This window comes from Lissotriton vulgaris, chromosome 1_1 (genome assembly GCF_964263255.1).
Source record: "Lissotriton vulgaris chromosome 1_1, aLisVul1.2, whole genome shotgun sequence".
In the NCBI taxonomy this organism is placed as follows: Eukaryota; Metazoa; Chordata; class Amphibia; order Caudata; family Salamandridae; genus Lissotriton; species Lissotriton vulgaris.
This window is the reverse complement of record NC_141685.1, coordinates 1,743,488,211-1,743,506,812: the sequence shown is the minus strand read 5'-3', so window position 1 is coordinate 1,743,506,812 and position 18,602 is coordinate 1,743,488,211. Positions and strand designations below refer to the sequence as shown.

The following is an 18,602-nucleotide window of genomic DNA, read 5'->3' as shown; positions in this document are numbered from 1 at the left end:
GGGAGGTGGTGGGCCCACAGGCAGCGGATGGCGCGTGGCCCCCTTGCATTTTACTATATTAGACCTGGAGCGGTGGTGGTCCCGGGTGCTGCGAAGGGGGGCTGGAACTCTCCCAGGCATTATAATTTAACATAGCCCCAGGGAGGTGACAGTCCCCGGGGCTGCGAGTGGCCCAGGTGGGGCCCCCATCATTATTTTGTATTGCCCCCGGGACCTGGCCCATCCCGGGGCCTAAATTAAACAAAGTGCGGATGACAGCGCTTAGTTTTTTTAAACATAATCCACCGGATGCGCAGATAAACCGCGACTCCTGTGATTTTTTTTTTTTGATTTTATTTTAAACTTGTTTTTTTGGCTTTGGGTGTCCCGGTGGGACCCTCTGAACACGACTAGGGGGTTAGGGTGTTTCTACCCTGTGCCCTTTTGTTTTTTATGTTTTTTCTTGTGACTCAGTTCAACTGAGTCACAAGATGGCTGCCAACACTTCCTGGTTTGAAGTGTTGGCCGTCACTTGGATCTCCGACACGAGGTTGGAAGGGGTCGTTGATCCACTACGGCCACAGTTGTATATCTGAGAAATCTTGAAATTTCTCAAACTTCTGAACGGATTTTCACCATTTAGCAAAAGAGTGCTTTCCTAACCAAGCTCATGTACGTGTATTTATGTATGATTATGTATATATATGTGTTGTTATTCACTTTTTTGTTCCACCCACTACAGCTTGGCATAATGGATCAGTCCACTTCACCCATTGGCTGTCTTCACTGTGAGTGATAATTACGAAAAGGGTTGACCCAAAACAGTCACTGGGACCTGGGTATAAGACAGTACAATAATAGGTGGTCCCAGTAAAATTACATTCGACAATACAAATAAAGTAAGCGAAAGTAAACAAACTTAAGGAGAACGTTGTATAGTTGGACAGTGTTATTTAATCACACTGAACATCAGAAAAGTTGCAGAGACTTATTTTTTACAAAACTAATAAGAGTGCCGAGAGAAAATAGGGAGAAGGAGTTAGGAAAAGTCTGTGATTTGAGTGAGGGTAACGGGGGGTGTGAAGCAAAAATATTGTGCAAATCACTTGTCTTAATATACATTGAATAATGGCGCATCATTTTGCCATCAAATTCACAATTCATTTGTTCATATATTATATGTCCATGTATACAAAAAGAAACATAAATCACAGTGACACAATTACTGTTGATTATACTTGCAAGATACAAAGTGTCGACGTTTCGACCCCAAAGAAATGCTGTACGTTCTTGAAATCCTTACAAAGGGGGGTCTGCCTCAGGACTGTGGGGAGGGGAACACCTAAGAGTCGATTGCAGAAAAATAACTTAATACACAGATAGACCAAAACACTAAAAAGTTTAAAATGAGAAAAGGGCAACAGTCCCTTGTATTTACCATAAACAACCCCAAAACGGGGCTGGTGGAATAGTTTAGGCCTTTTGGGCTCCAGACAAATGAGAACGGAAAACAGCACCTAGGAGGATTATGTGCATGTAAGTACAACCACCCAAACAGTGCTGTTGATGTACAATACTGTACAAGTCAAATTAGATTGAAGTTCCTCACTTAAAAGCGAATCACTATGATTGTGTCCCTTCCACAATATTCTCTCACACGAGAGCCAGAATCCTTAGTTCGATTTTTTTTTTTTGCATTAATCTGAAAAACGTAAAACACAAAAAACTGCTAAAACGGGCCCTGAAAAAGCCAGTGGACAGTGTATTAAAACCACGGCGTCCTAACTGTAGTGTTTAAATACCTTTCAGTATCATGAATTACTAGGGATGCCTGTTCCAGCAAAAGCGCTGTCTCCGGGATGTCGTAAGACCGGCGGTGCAGAATCTGCAAATTAAACCAAGGGTCGCAATTAAAAGGGATCCAGAGGGTACAGCAAAGTATTCCAAATGATGCCATTATTGGCGATGTCAGAAATCAGGGCTAGGGAAAAAGCTTACCGCTACTCGCTGGAAGCGCTCTGTGTACTCAAAGGGAACCGGAGCAATGCCTGGGAAGTAGCTTAAATACAAAATACGTCAAAGAAACTCTGCGGCCACCTGTGTGACGTCGGCCCGCAGCCGCTACATGCTGGTTGACTGCATAGTGTGTCACTATGGCTGCGAAGACAGACTCCTGTGATATACGACCGAAGCAACTTTGTGTGTATTTAAAAAAAGGGGCAACTAGCAGCTGACATGGTTACCCTAAAAACGGGGGACATTAGAGAGCCAATTATGATCATACAATTAGTGGAAACGCAATGAGGGGTAGGGATAATCTATTTATGCAAAGCAGTGACTGGAAACGCCAGTGCAAGTCAAATTTAAAAATTGATATTGTTAAGCAAATATTGCGTTTGAGTTGTAACATTTAAACTAAACTCATATACAACAATATTGACAACATTCTTAACACATCTTAGGATACTTGATGGAAAGACCACAGATATGTTTGCCAGGACAGGTTCAAACGATTCACACAATTAAGGCCACGTATTACTACATAGCATACTTGATATGCATAGTGCAGATGTGTATGGCCTAGCAGGTTCTGACACAGGCAACATACGCTATAGACTATAAAGCGTCATGCATGTCAGATTACTCAAAATTTATTTATTTATTTATTTGTGGTTTTGTATAGCGCTAGAATCACTCCATCAGGCGTATCTCTGCGCTTTTGACCGGTAACTCCACGAATTTATTGATATACTGTGAGATGTTTAAATTTGACTTTTGAATAAAATGGTTTTTAGTTGCTTACGAAATGTTAGATGTTCACTACATTGTCGTAAGGTCAGAGGCAGTTTGTTCCACATCTTTGGTCCTAGAGTGGATAGAGCTCTACCTCCATGCCTGGCCTTTTTAACATGGGGGAACACAAGTAGAAGGTTGGTACTTGATCTGAGGGACCGCGCTGGGACATAAGAAACAAATCTCCGTTCGAGATAAGTAGGTCCCTGTCCGTTCAGACACTTGTGGATTAAGCAACAAATTTTAAATTTATTTAAAAATTGAAGAAGGCTAGTTGTGCATGGCTCGAATCTAACTCATTTAGTAAATTTTTTATTGTATCCAGACGGGCCATCCATTAACTTTCCCTTGTATTCAAAATTAAACCAATATTGCCCCCTCTTGGGCACAGTGTGGCTTTCTTCAAAACCACCCACTGTAAGTCGCCTGGAGGGTGTCCGCTTGCTGTGCAATGTTCAACTAGAGGTGCCCCTTGCACACCACATTGTAATCGGCTGTGATGTTGGAGTATGCGAGCCTTGAGTTTTTAGCTGTGTCTACATAGATTAATCCATAGGGGCAAACGATCCCATATATGACATTAGTCGTATTACAGTTTGTGAAACAATGTAAATCAATTGTATGATGCTTGTATGTGAATTTCTTAGTTTGTATGGTCGTCTGACAAGCCTTACATTGTCCACATTTGAAATGCCCCTGTTCAGCCGGTAAATTCCAAATTGATTGAAGCGACGGTGTTGTTGGAGTATCGAGAAAAGAGCGGACCACATGGTCTTTCATGCTCTTTGCTTTTTTGAAGGAGTGCATGGGTGGGTTAGGTTCTTCGATGTCGTCCGACACCAAACTGCAGTGTTTATTGATCACCTTTTTAAGGGCATTACTCCTTGTGGAGAAAGTCACTCAAATCATCCTCCGTAATGGACCGTCCTTCCTATCTTTGGGTGATAGTAAAGTTTTTTGAGGGCTAAACCATTCCCTCTTCTGAGCTCTCTTGATCAGTCTTCTTGGGGATCCCCTTTTCAGCAGCCGGTTGCTTAGATCCTCTGATTCAGCCATGTAGTCTGCTTTCTTGGAACAATTTCTGCGAACACGCAGAAACTGCCCGGCCGGATATATATATATATATATATATATATATCTATCTCTCTCCTCCAGTGCCGGTATGTGCATGTAGGGCTGTCGCGGCGCGGTCCTGGTTAGGCCACCGACAGGCCTATAATATTTACCAATCCCCTCCAAAGTTGTGAAGGAAGCCAGGACGCTCGGAGTTCGTTGCAAAATGTTTAATGGCAGCAGAAAAAAGTGCGACGCGTTTCGCCGATATGGCTTGATCACGCTCGTCATACAAACATTGTCAGCCATTTTTAAATGCTGAAAACACACCCCCAGTGTATAATTGTTCACACAGATGTAGATATAAAGGCGCCATCTTATAACATGTTAAATACCATATACGATATATCACACATTGTAATTCATACAGATTAAAGTATAATATGCGTATGGGGTTCAACATAAATGTTTCAAAGTTTGTGCTCAGAAAAACTCTACCAAATGCTGATTATTAGGTTGCGTACAAATATTGCGCTGGTTAAACAACCTAGTCAGATACTTAAATGCTGACATAAATATTAGGTGCATGTCAATCCTATTAATGCTGGTGTTCATAAGATCTTGTAATTGCGAAAAATCGCGATCACGTGGTGTACTGAGAAACGTATCCCGAGCGCTCATTGGCTGCTGTAAATGTACCAGCAGTAAGACCCCATATGATTGGATGTAGTCGCTAGGCAACGTGGAAAACAATAGTTAGTCACGCTAGGGAAAGATAACCCTTTAAGTAATGCCCAAGTGGGCAAATGAATACATCATAATGCCTAATATCAGCATTCTTAGACACATTCTATTAAGTTACATAGATATTATCCCAATGCGCAGTAATCAATCAATGTCCGCACAAAATCAGTGACGGTTCAAAGTCCTCGCCCAAGTGGGCATGTGTGTTGTGCTTCCACATAATGTTCCAAACGGGATAGTGTTCAGATCCAATCAACTCATAGTATTTCACAATACCATATAACGTCTGTGAAAGAAAAGGTTTCAAGTATAAGTGAGTGAAAAAATGAGATTAAAATAAAGAAGTTTAAAATACAGACAGCATATATACAGTTCAATTCATTGTAATATGTATATTACTCTTCATATAAATGAATGGCCAGTTCTTCACTAGTATTCAATCCCACAGGGGCCAGACATTGAAAATCGATAATATATCTGGATTCCAATTTCCTCATGGAGAGCTCATAGTTGCCACCACGTACCCCCAGATCCACACAATCAATCACCACCATGCGTAACTTGGTTTCATCCTGCATGTGATGGTCGAAAAAGTGTCTGGCGACCGGATATTGCTTGGTATGATTCCGTATCGCTCTCAGATGTTCTAACACCCTCTTTTTGGCTTCATGTTTGGTACTGCCCACATACCACTTGTTACATGGGCAGATTAACAAATACACACTATAGGGGGTATTGCAGGTTAGATTCTTTTTGATGGTAAATACCCTGGAAGTACCGGGTATAGTGAGAGATTTACAATTTCTACTGAATCTGCATGCTTTACATCTCTTACAACATGTAAATCCAGTAGATGTGGCCTGGGCAGGGGGATTCTTATCAGTCACATAATTGTTGCTGAGCTCGTCACGTAAGGATCTGCCCTTTCTAAACGTGATCTGTGGATTATCACCTAGATATTTTTTGAGGTGGTTATCCGTGTTCAGGATATGCCAATGTTTTTTAAGTACTTGTCTCACATCATGGGATTGGCCAGAATAGGTTGTGATGAATCTGATGGTTTCAGTTTGCTCTTGAGGTGGTTTGGGAACAAGCAGTTCCTCGCGAGATTTGCTACTGCTACGTTCTATTGCTTTGGCAATGATTTTGTTGCCATAACCTCTTTGTCTGAATCTTTGGCACATGATAGTTTCTTCAATCTTGTAACTTTCTTGTGTGCTGCAGTTTCGTCTAGCACGCAATAGTTCCCCGTAGGGGATGCTGTACACAAGATTTTTGGGATGGCAACTGGATGCTTTAAGGAGGCTATTACCTGCCGTACTCTTCCTAAATAGTTTAGTGGTCAAGGTGTTATCGATCACTTCTACTTCTACATCCAAAAACTCCATCTTCTTCTTACTGATATGTTCAGTCAGAGTCAGATTGAGTGTATTGACATTGAGTTTGTCAATGAAATGTTTGGCCGATTTCTCATCACCATTCCAAATGAAAAAAATATCATCAATGTATCGCAGCCACAGGGACACATTGGTGAATTCCGCCATCTCTTGGACAACCTGCTCCTCCCACCAGCCCATGAAAAGGTTCGCATAGCTGGGGGCGAAGCAGGTTCCCATGGCTGTGCCCTGTGACTGGCGATACATGACGTCATTAAAATAAAAAAAATTATTGTTCAGACAAAAGTCTATCATAGATAGAAGCATTTGTGAATGCAATAGCAGAGAAATAGATCTGGAGTTCAGATAGTGTTTAACAGCTTGGAGTCCATATTTGTGTTGGATACTCGTGTACAAACTGCTGACATCCAAGGTAACCAAAGTAAAGTCACGTTCCCAGTGGATGCCATTGATTATGCTCAGGAATTGAGTGGTGTCTTTGACATAGGATGGTAGTCCCACCACAAAGGTTCTTAAATAGTGGTCGATGTACTTCGACGTGTGTTCCAGAAAAGAACCTATCGAGGATACGATCGGACGACCAGGTGGATTGTCTGGGTCTTTGTGGAGTTTGGGGAGGAGATATAATATTGGAACTTTGGGATGGGCACAATATAGATATTGGTATTCCTCCACCTCAATTAAACCTTTATCTCTCCATTCCAGTAATAGGTCTCTAAACTTCCCCATCGATCTTAATACATCGTCCCTATCACAAATGCAGTAGCAGGTTGTATCCTGTAGCTGTCTCAGGCCTTCCTGAATGTAGTTCTGCTTATCCAACACCACAACATTACCCCCCTTGTCAGATTGTCTGATAACAATCTCTTTATCTGATTTAAGGGAGTCGATTGCCAGTAGTTGTGTCTGGGTTAAGTTCTTGTTGTTATAAGGGATTTTCTTATATCTAAGCTTCACTAGATCTTTAAGTACACCACGTTCAAATACATCAATAGAATCACATTGAATAGTCGGCAAAAATACACTTTTGGGTTTGAAAATTGACCCCGGATTGCTATCCAAGTCCAAACCCCAACTTTCCCAATCAGGTTCATCAGACATATTTACACTGCTACCATGAATTTCCTCAAGTAAAAGAATATCATCTACATCAAGGTTACTCAATGAGCTACTGGCCCATGTGGCCGGTGGGTCCTTAACTTTGGTACAAAACCATTTTTTTAATTTGAGTTTTCTAGAAAATAAAAACAAGTCTATGCGAGTCTGGGCAAAGTTCATGTTCTGTGATGGACAGAAGGAAAGGCCAAGTGCCAAGATCTCTTTCTCACCTTCAGTCAGCACATGGCGTGAGAGGTTTACCACCGTTTTATTCATTTGGTGTTCTTGCTCCTTGTTGACATTCCCATTGGAGCTTCTGTTGCGTTTAATCCTCCTCTTTTTTGCTTTCTTGTTCCTCCGGTTCCTCCTCTGCTTCCACGTCCTCGACCTCTTTGATTCCCCTTGTCCCCCTGAAAAGTCTCTGTCCGGTTCTGACTCATCATCTGATATTGAGCTAAAAAATTCACCCTCTTTTTTGCAGCCGCTGCAGGTTCTTCGTGATTCCAGAGTTGGAGGCGTCTGATAAGTTACCGTCAGATACGTCACTTTCCACCACCTCCACATTAGGTCCTGATTTCTGCTGACCTGTTAGTGCTAATCCCGTGTTCTTGTCGAATAAATGATCATATTTCTTTTGAAAAGTCAAAGTGCGCCCAGATTGGTAATCTTTAAAATCTCTTATAAACTTCTGTTGTTTTTTGGCAGTGATCTCCTCTTCTAATTTATCCATTCTCCCTTTGAGCTTTGTGAGATGATCATCCAATGCTTCTTTGGTCATCAGGGGTTCGATTTCTGCCAGAAGTTTGTCTATATCCTCGAGGAGCTTTGAACGGTCTTTGAGGGCGTATTTCACCAAGATTCTCATCATTATTATCGAGCAAGATGACGTGTTGTCCGACCATTCGTTTATCATATCGGGATCTGGGTCCTCATAGGTGGGGATGGTGAAAATTCTGAGACCCCTGGGTACTCGTTTGACCTCGATGTATCTGGATAGGGACTCCGCCTCCCACCACTTTGATAGTTCCTTTTTATACAGCTTTTCAAGTAAGCTCAATTTCGTTTGCAGAGTTATTTCTTGACCAATGCTGGTGGGGGTCATGGTTGGTTCTGTACTGGTGCTGGCCATGTTGAAGAATAATTTATCGGCTGTCTGTTTCCGACGAGAATCTAAATCTCCTGCCATGATGGTATTTCTTAAGGCAACAAACTCCGTGCGTGTCGTAAAGCTTATGGTCTCCTTGTAAGCTTCAACACGCTCGCCTACTTTTGTGTTGTTCCGTTGGTTTGGTAGAGAGCCCGTACTCTGCACGCCAGCATGCGAGCTTCGGGATGTTCCCACCCAGTCGCTCGCCGCCGGCACGCTTTTTCCGGTCCTCCGCTGCTCCAACGTATAAAGTATAGTCCACGTCACCGTTGGGCATATACGTTGCACTTGTAATGCGATATTCTGAAAATGACCTCCACACTGCCGTTCGTCACAGCGGGATCCACACGGTGTAGGGACACAAAAGGTCAGCCCATGCACTTTGATAATTTTTCTCTCTCCTCCAGTGCCGGTATGTGCATGTAGGGCTGTCGCGGCGCGGTCCTGGTTAGGCCACCGACAGGCCTATAATATTTACCAATCCCCTCCAAAGTTGTGAAGGAAGCCAGGACGCTCGGAGTTCGTTGCAAAATGTTTAATGGCAGCATATATATATATATATGATCAAGGCTTTGTGCCGAAACGTTATGGCGACAGCTGAATAAAATCTGAAACCAGCATCTCACGTTTGGTCCGTGTCTGTTTCCAGCGCGATCGAGAGCGAAGGCGATTGCGGTAGGAGAGCGGAGGTTATATATATATATATATATATATATATATATATATATATATATATATATATATATATATATATTGCAGTAAAGAACGGACCACACTCAGGTATTCGGGATATTACAAATCAGTTGCGATGTTATTCATCATCTCCAACCACAAGAAAAACAGGACGCGTTTCGGCATCTCGCCTTTGTCAACTGTTGCTCATAGATTATGTTCACAGTTAATTAAATAAAGTTGCACCTTGATGTCACGTCCTCTGAGTTAATAAACCTAAAAGAAGGACCACAATTCATTAATTTTTTCACGGCGGCCATCTTACAGTGTGTTTTCAGTTAATCCACTTTATACACCTTTAATGTAAGACACCTTTTAAACAAAAGTTATTAAGCCCTGGATGGGCATTTGATTACCAAGCATATTAGACCAATCAATCATATATTTACACAATTCATTTAGGTCAACATTCTGTGCAGTCAATTTCAATAGCTGAGTTTAAATAGAATGAAAATATTTACAGGGTGTCAGGCTGCAGTAATGTTTCTTTTGAGAAAAACATAATTTCAAATCTCGTGATAATTAATGTAGATAAGTCCCTATGAGAAAAAAACCATTGTGTTATCAAATTATTGACCAAGATGTATGGCTAATTCCTCTTCAGTATTTAGCCCTCGTGGAGACTTGGTTTGGAGATCTATAATAAATCTCGATTCCAATCTCCGCATCTTCAACTCTCTGTCCCCTCCCCGATCTTTTAGGGGGACCTGGTCCAAGCATAAAAATTTCAAAAGATTGCGATCACTGTTGTGTTTTGAGGCAAAATGTCTGGACACTGGATAGTTCGGGTCATTGTGTTGGATTGCTCTGGCATGTTACTAAAATTCTTTTTTTGACCGGATGTATTGAACTGCCAATATAATGTAATTTGCATGGACACTCTAAACAATATACACAGAATGGACTTGTACAGGTAAGGAATTTTTTTTTTTTTTTTACTCTGGGTGTTCCTGGTATTTCATAGGTCGTAACTTTGGAACTCGCTTTGCAGGCTTTACAATTTTGACATGGGAAAAACCCTGTAAGGTTCCCTAGTCTTGGAGTCCTTGGTATAGAGTCAAAATGACTATGGATCAAGGTGTCCTTTAATGACCTGTTTTTTCTGTAAGTGATTTTTGGGTGGCTTGATAGATTTTTTCCGATTATCCCATCCGTCTTAAGGATATTCCAATGACGAACCATGGTTCGATGGATCAGATGGGAATCCTTAGAAAAGGTTGTGATGAAACGTGGAGTGTTATCCTCTGTTGTGCTATTGCCGCTCAATTGTTTGAACAGACTCGATCTAGGAATACGGTGAACTTTATTGTATGCCTTCTGTAAAGTTTCATCAGAGTACCCTCTTGCTTTGAATCTCATCATAAAGTCTTGCGCAGTTCTTTCGAAATCATTTTCTAACGTACAATTTCTCTTTAAGCGCAGTAGCTCTCCATAAGGGATACTGCTTTTGAGGGATTTAGGATGACAACTACTCTCTTCTAAGGTTGAGTTACCAGCAGTACCTTTCCGGAAAAGAGATGTGCAGATTTTGCCATCTTTTATAAACACCTTTAGGTCTAAAAAGTCAACCTCTTGATTACTAAGGGTGCCACTCAGATGCAAATTTACATTGTTGTTATTCAAGTTCTGTATATACAATTCTGCCTCAGATTTAGAACCTTTCCAAAAGATAAAGAGGTCGTCAATATATCAGTGCCACCCGATTATTGATTCGACCCATCTCTGGTTCTCATCGGCCCAGGCTACCTGCTTCTACCACCAGCCAACGAACAAGTTTGCGTAGCTGGGGGCGAAGCAGGTACCCATCGCCATTCCTCTCTTTTGTCTGTAGTATTGCTTTTGGAACAGAAAGATTTTGTTATGTAAACAAAAATGTAGAAATTTAATCAACATACTGTTATGCTTCAACATTCTCAAAGAACGGGTTTTCAAAAAGTATTGGACTGCCTGGATGCCATGATCATGCACAATTCAAGTGTACAGTCCTGTTACATCCAATACTATCATTAACATGTCAGGTTCCCAACTTATATCTGAGATGATACGGATGAAATCCGAAGTATCTCTTATATATGATGATAGAGTTTTCACATGTTCCACCAGAAAGAAATCAAGATATTGCAACATCTTTTCTGTCCGGCTGCCTTTAGATGAAATAATGGGTCTTCCCGGAGGCAATGTTGCGTGCACATGATTTGTTACAGTAAACTTCCAAGGACAAGCAGAGTTATTTTCCAAGGATATCTAGTTTACTAATCCATTGAAGAGTACAGGAGGACAGTAGTCAGAGACAAGCAAAATATTTTGAACAATAGACTTACCATTGCACACAGAATAACCATAGTAAACTGGAGAGTCTAAAAGTAAAGCTAGCATCTATGTAGGTATGGAAGTACTTACCAACCAATTGTGAAAAAGGATATTCTGTACAGAAAGACAAGAAGAAGAAGAAATGTAAACCTAACAAGGAGAGCAATACAAATCTAAAAAAGGATACTTTACAACCTTCGTAACTGGTGACACAGGTAACGGGGAATTCTGGTTAGAACAAGATTCATGTAGTAAATATACTATTATAGAATATATTATCTCACCAGTATTTGTGTTACAGGGGACAAACCCAGCTGCGTACAAGTTAGTGAAGCAAGAGCAAAAACAAAAATCTCTCCATACAAGATACTTATGAGAGCAACAAGCCACTGTGAACCGACAGGTATTTGAGGGAGATACTGTAAGGGTAGAGTAATTGTATAGTAGTAGTTGTTATATCCTGCCTTTGGTTATTCTTAGGGTCAACAGAAGATAGAAGCGCAAGACCAGAACAAAAGAAGCGAAGCAGTGCAGTCTCTCTTTTCTTCCAATTCCTCTTCTCCCCTCTCTGCTTTTCGTGAATCTTGTATTCGTGGTAAGCGGAGAAGGGGATTGAGGAACAGTCGTCTGCTCCTGTGGAACCTTCTAGTTCAAGATAAGGTACTTGACACCGGTAGGTTGTCCCTAAGGCCATGTGGGTGGTAACCGTTGTATCTGAGAAGGGAGTTGCGATCCGTTGGTTTACGATAGAGCGTGGTATATAGTTTGTCATTCTCGTTACGTATAGTGATATCCAAGAAGTCTATTTTCCCCTGAATTAGATTGCATTGTGAACTTGATGTCTTGGTTCCATTGGTTGAGCCAGTCTTGGAATATTTATTTATTTTATTTATTGGGCTTTTAAAGCGCGACAGCTACCCAAAAAGGGTTTCCCGGCGCTAAAGAGACACTAAGCCATTGAGCAGATCATAAAACTCTGAAGAGAGGCAGGAGCAAGTTACTGATTAAAAAGCCATGTTTTTATGGCTCTGCGAAAGTGGACATAACGAGTTTCCAAGCGTAAATTCAGAGGGAGGGAATTCCAAAGCTTTGGGCCCAACAGGGAGAAAGATCTTCCCCCGATCCTAGCTCGACGCATTTTGGGCACACTAAAAAGGCCTTGAGATGAAGATCTCAGGCAACGAGCAGGCGTGTAGGTGTGAACGAGGGCTTGTAAGTATCTAGGGGCATTGCCCCATTTGATTCTGTGCATAAGACTCAGTGTCTTAAATTTGACTCGGTTTTCAATTCTTAGCCAATGGAGTGCCTTAAGATGACCAGACATGCGTTCCATTCTGTGACACTTACAAAGCAATCTTGCAGCGGCATTTTGCACAAGTTGAAGGCGTCTCATGACAGCCTGTGATGACCCCAAGTAGAGGACATTTTTCCGTAGTCTAAACGGGAGGTGATTAGGGTGTTGACCACAGACTTCTGTGTGTCATCAGGCAATATCCAAATGATTTTCCTGAGCCACCTCAGGATGGTGAAACAGGTTGATGTTAGATTAATAACTTGGGGCTCCATAGTTAGGCCATTATCAATGATAATGTCAAGATTGCGTACTTGGTGCGACGGAGCGGGTAAAGAACCCATTTCTGTGGGCCAATGTCTTGGGCTCCAGAGACTCTGATTTGGACCAAGTATTAAAACCTCCGTTTTACCACCGTTCAGTTTGAGCAGATTGTCCCTCATCCATGTTGTAATTTTACTAAGGCCTGACTGCAAAAGAGAGGAGGAGTCCTGATCTCCATTAGAGAGTGAAAAGACAATCTGCGAGTCGTCCGCATAGGTGAACATGTTTAGACCTGCCGCTTCGGCTATCTGGGCAAGAGGGGTTACATATAGATTGAAAAGCAAAGGACTCAACACCGAGCCCTGAGGGACTCCATAGGGGGATAGATGGACATTTGAGGACGAGGTGTTGGAGGTGATCTGAAATGTCCTTAGTGTCAAAAATGATGCTATCCAATCCAATGCTTTGCTCCTAATGCCCATGGCAGAGAGAGATTTTAGCAGAATGTTGTGGGAGATGGTGTTGAATCCTGCGCTGAGGTCAAGTAGAATCAGCGCAGCGGAATCTCCTCTATCTACCAAAAGGCAAAGATTTTCCATCACCCCAAGCAGTGTTGTCTCTGTCGAAAAGCCAGGGCGAAAACCCGACTGGGAGGGGTGAAGTATGTTGTTCACCTCCGTATAACGAGCAAGATGACCATGAACATGTTTCTCCAAAACTTTGGAGAAAGCAGGTAGGAGGGAAATAGGACGAAAATTGGCCAGGATTTTAGGATCAGCCGTTGGTTTCTTTAGCAGTGGTGAGACCATAGCGTGTTTCCACATGGACGGGACCTTTTGCAGTGGAGAGGGATAAATTCAACGCCTGGCAGATTACAGACAGTTGTGGAGTGTCCAAGAGTTTGAGTACAGAAATTGGGAGGGGGTCGATTGGAGAGCCAGATTTCACTTTCCCCAAGATATCTTGAAGGCCTTGAACATTCATCCCAGGCCAGGATGTAAGTTGCTCATAGGACAGATCCTGCGAAAGGGAGATGCCCACCACACTAGGGCCAAGAACTGGGTTCCTTGCGGCGTGTACCTGGTGCTGTTTGGAGATGTCCTGAATAGGCTTAGCTCAGTTATCTCTCCAGTCCAGATCATCAGTATATCATCGATGTAGCGATTCCACAGCACCACCTAGTTGTTGAAGGGGGTGTTGTTGAAAATAAATGATTTTAAAAATTGTCCATGTAAATAATGGCCAAGTCTGGGGCAAAGGCTGCCCCACGCCACACCTTTAGTCTGTATATAATAGTGGCCATGGAAAAAGAAAAAATTCTTCATCATGGCTATTGAAATTAGTCCAATGATGAATTCAGTGGGGACTGCTGTGAGCGCTGGTCCAGGGCTTCTCTCATTACGTCCAGGGCAGACTGTTGGGGTATACTTGTATATAATGATAAAATGTCGCACGTAACCAGCAGTTGATTAATGGAGTTGAAAGTTTGTTGGTCAATCAAATTAATTGTTTGCATAGTGTCTCTCAAATAGGCTTGTGTGGTTTCAGCGATCGGTTTCAAAAAGAAATCTATGTATCTACATGAAGGCTCAAGCTTAGATTCACAGCCTGATACAATGGGGCGCCCCGGTGGGTTTTGCATGCCCTTGTGGATCTTGGACAGCGTGTAGATTGTGGGGAGCCGGGGCTGTTTATGGTTTAGGTACTGGAATTCGAGGTTACTCAAAAAACCTTGTTCAAGTCCATCTTTCGTGGTAGTGAGTATCTCTTTCGTGGTAGTGAGTATCTCCTGTGCGATATCATTTGACGGGTCTGCTCATAATTTAGAATAACTTATGCCGTCTTGCAATTGGTTCATAATCTCAGCCTTGTTGTTGGTTACTTCCTGCACCACAATTCCCCACCCTTATCTGCAGACTTGATGACAATGTCCTTGTTGTTTCCTGCACCAAAAGGGCCTCATTCTCCATCTTCCTGATATTCGGAATAGTATGCTTGCGTTCTTTTAATAGTATGGATGCATCCCTAAGCGCCACTCTCTCATAAGCCAGAATTTTGTTAGTCATGGCATTGGCCAGTGGAACAAAGGTGGAGGGAATTCGTAGTCCTGTCTGTGATGATGCAGATGGTGTTGTAGAATTCTTGAAGAAATATCTTAAACTGATGTTACGAAAGAACCTTTGAAGTTCTGTTTTTATGGCAAAATCATTGGGGTGGGCTGTCGGCACAAAGGATAGTCACTTGCTGAGAATGCTTACCTCCTCATATTTCAAAGTATAGGAGGAGATGTTGACCACAGGGGTCGGTGTTCTTTCTACCATCTGTATACCTTGCGTCGGGTTGATATTTCTCCATTTACTGTGAGTGATAGCATTGTGCTCTTTCATAAAGAGCACATCCTCACACAAACTAGTTCCCTTTAGTAGAAGGAACGGCTTTGGCAATGTATGATTTTTTAGATGAAAACATTTTTTGCTTGCTACCAAATGTTTTCATTTTATATAGGGAAGGGCCCAGCAGCTACCATTACGACACAATGTTGCAAAAACAATGGACAAAACAAGCATTGGCATAGTCAAAACACAGGCAGCCAACATTAAACCTATTGGTTTTGCTTATACTTGTTTTTCCCAACACCATAACATTTTAATAAACAATAATGATTGCATTTTTAATCTTTATGGACAGTATGAATGTTTTATAGCATTTTCAGAATCAATAAGAATATGTAAAAGTTATTTACATGACATCCTGATTGTACATGTTTGTTTCAAATTTTAACAGTTAGAAAATGGTCATTTATTGACCATTATATTTTGTCCCATGTCAATAAGTAATGCTCATTTTTTTTTCTTTTGGAAGATAACCAAGAGAGAGTTGGCCCTTCTTCGTTGTGAGGTCTCTTTGAAAGCTTTCCTGCAATGTGAGCCTCTTCTTCAGAAGATCCCTGAACTGCAACTTAATGCCTTGATAATTTATGATCATCTGAAACAGAGGTGTAGTGAGTTTGGTGATACCTATGTGGAGCGAGACATACTTACCAAAGCTGCAAGTCAGGACATGTCAATCGTGCAGGCGTGGGAGGCCTTGGAGTTTTTGAAAGAAGAGGAGATAGTGGTGCGTGAGAAAGATAGGATCTTCCTGTTTAATCTATATGATTATGAAGTAAAGATTGCAAAATGCATAGAAAAGCTTGTGAAAATGGATCCCTGGCATCTAAAAGTTGATGTGGTGGAAGTACTTGGAGCTCAACAGGGCAGACCCGTAAAGGATGCAGCGACAGATGGCACCTTGGAAGATCTCAACAGTCAGCTTTTTGAAATGGAGTCACAAGAGCCTGACGTCGGAACTAGAGGGGTGCCGAAACTTTTCTGTGATTTCCAGGAATGTGGGCACGAAACTAAAGGTGACAGCGACACTCAGCTGGAAGTAGACCCCGACCAAGCCAGAGCTGCAGAAATGATCTGCTTGAATCCTTTAACCGTCATAAGTGGGAAGGGAGGCTGTGGAAAGACTACAGTGGTCAGCCTTCTTTTCAAACACTTGTTATCAAAGGAAAACGATGAGGTGGAGAGAGCCTGCAAAGCTTTTGAGAGTGATGTTGATGCATCTGATGAATGGTTAACACAATCACATCAACCTGTTGAGAACGAAAGAACAAAACTTACGGATAATATGACAGTTCTTCTTACAGCACCAACTGGAAAAGCAGCATCTCTTTTAAAAAAGAAGACCAACCTTCCTTCATTCACATTACACCAGGTATGTACAGTTTTATTTATTCATTCAATTTTCATTTTATTCTCAAAAGAATTTGATTTTTTGTAAAACAAAAATGTTAACGTGAGAGGTAAATCAAATTTGCATGAAAGAAGAAAAGTCTTCTGCAGAGGTCTGTGTTTTCTTAGTTTATGACCAAAGTTTCTTGTAGAAGAGAATTTGAAGGTAAAGGAGCAAATAAAGACATTTCTCACCTTTAATTTCCTTTGTTCTGATTTCGCAGTACTCACCCCCCACAGGGGAGCCTTTTTAGGGCTTGTAGTGTTGCTGAACCCCAGGTTTTGTCACTTTCCTTTGTCTACCTGGTTTTTAGCCTCATTGCACATGTTACGGTAGCCACACCCCCTCAGTCAAGGGTTATTTAGACGCAGCATGGCACGTCCGCGCAGATCGGCAGATCATCATGGATGCTCTAAGCATAGGTTGTGCCTTTTGCTTTTATTTTAGGAAGCGGGTGCTTTAGGCTCCCACTTCCATTTTTGAGTTGCCTGGCTCTATACCTTGGGCGCCATTTTGCAGAGTATTAGATACTCCTGGAATTTGTATTGATTTATGTTTTTTAACATTTCTCACCTTTGATTTTCTTTGTTCTGATTTCCCAGTACCCACCCCTTGCAGGGGAGCCTGTGCAGGGATAACGGGATTGCTGGGCCCCAGGTTTTGTCACTTTCCTTTGTCCACCTGGTTTTAGCCTGCTCGTGCTTTGGTGCTGGTGGCAGTAGCCTCGCCCTCCTCAGTCGAGGGCTTTTTCAGACGCCGCATGGCGCGTCCGCGCACCTCAGCAGTGCATCACGGACGCTGTAGACAAAGGTAGTGTCTTTTTTATTTCCCTGTGGGAAGCAGGTGCCGCTTCTAGTTCTGAGTTGCCTGGGTTTCTACCTTGGGCGCCAATTGTAGTTATTGTATTCCCCTTACTAAGCCAGTAATCGAAAGCAGCCGAGCTAGGACCTCTTCTAAAATCCTCTCTGCACTCATTAATGCTGACTCACTTGTAAAATATGTTCAAGAGTTGGCAGAGCTTATAGAGGCCCTTCATTAAAAAACCCTCATACACACACGTTCTTCGGTAAGGTGGTATATCTTGATTCTCCACCAAGTAACGTAGCGTGGGTGCATCATCAGAGGGTTCTTTTTTATGTATGCAACCTCCCCCAGGAGGTTACCACTGGGTTTTGTAGCAGTGCTCCAGAAATAGTGCTCCCAAAAAGTGATAGAACTTAAAAATCCTTAAATCTAAAAAATTTATTTATTAGAAATATAGACCAAGGATACTTAAATGTTTTTTTTTTGCTGTAATGAAAGGTCAAGTTACTAGACCCTCTGTACATAAAAAATTGTGGACTACATGTTTCAGCCCCACTATGCCCAGCCGGGTCTATGGGGCTTTCGTCAGGACCAAGATGGTGTTATTAAAAGATTAAGAATACTTGCACGATTTGTGTAGTATCACTATGGAGTAGTTCCCCACGTGTTCGCTTTACAAGGCCAATCGTACCTGTAATTAGGAGAATAACTGTATAATTAACTAGTTATGCACATAGCCCTATGATATTATCTAAACAATTATTTGCTCGTGAATTATTATTCTATAGGAAGAAGAATGAAATGGGGGTGTCTCAGTGAACTTATTACTAAGGTGTTACAAGTTTAATCTCACCAATAAAGTTTGAATTTGTCAATTCATTTGTTCGTATCTATTTAGTATAAAGAAGCAGGATGTGAAGTTGTTAACTATGTTTCAAAAATGGAAATTACGCTATAGCGCAGTAAGTCAAAATATATGGTAAAGGAACATGTTAGCATGCAGAATAGATCGCTACCCGCTTATATTGTAATCAGGGTACTTGTCATTACCTGGCGTTTTGTGCTTATACTTAGCAGAAAGTCAGGCACTTTTTTTGTAAATAAAGTATTCATCATTACTTAGGATTTTATATTTATTTTTAGCAGAGAGCTACATAAAGCGATATTTTCACAAAAAATGCTTGTGATTGCTTATCGTAGCGCTGAATTA

The 18,602-nt window shown here is 41.7% G+C and overlaps 1 protein-coding gene across 1 annotated transcript in view; it reads left to right on the top strand.

Annotated features, from left to right (window-relative positions):
- The window catches only part of HELB (DNA helicase B), a 330,278-nt gene that overhangs the window by 88,547 nt on the left and 223,129 nt on the right, over positions 1–18,602 (top strand). Inside the window, exon 4 of the mRNA XM_086919022.1 lies at positions 15,671–16,570. Coding sequence (XP_086775148.1) covers positions 15,671–16,570 — 900 coding nt within the window. The remainder of the gene's footprint in view (positions 1–15,670; positions 16,571–18,602) is intronic.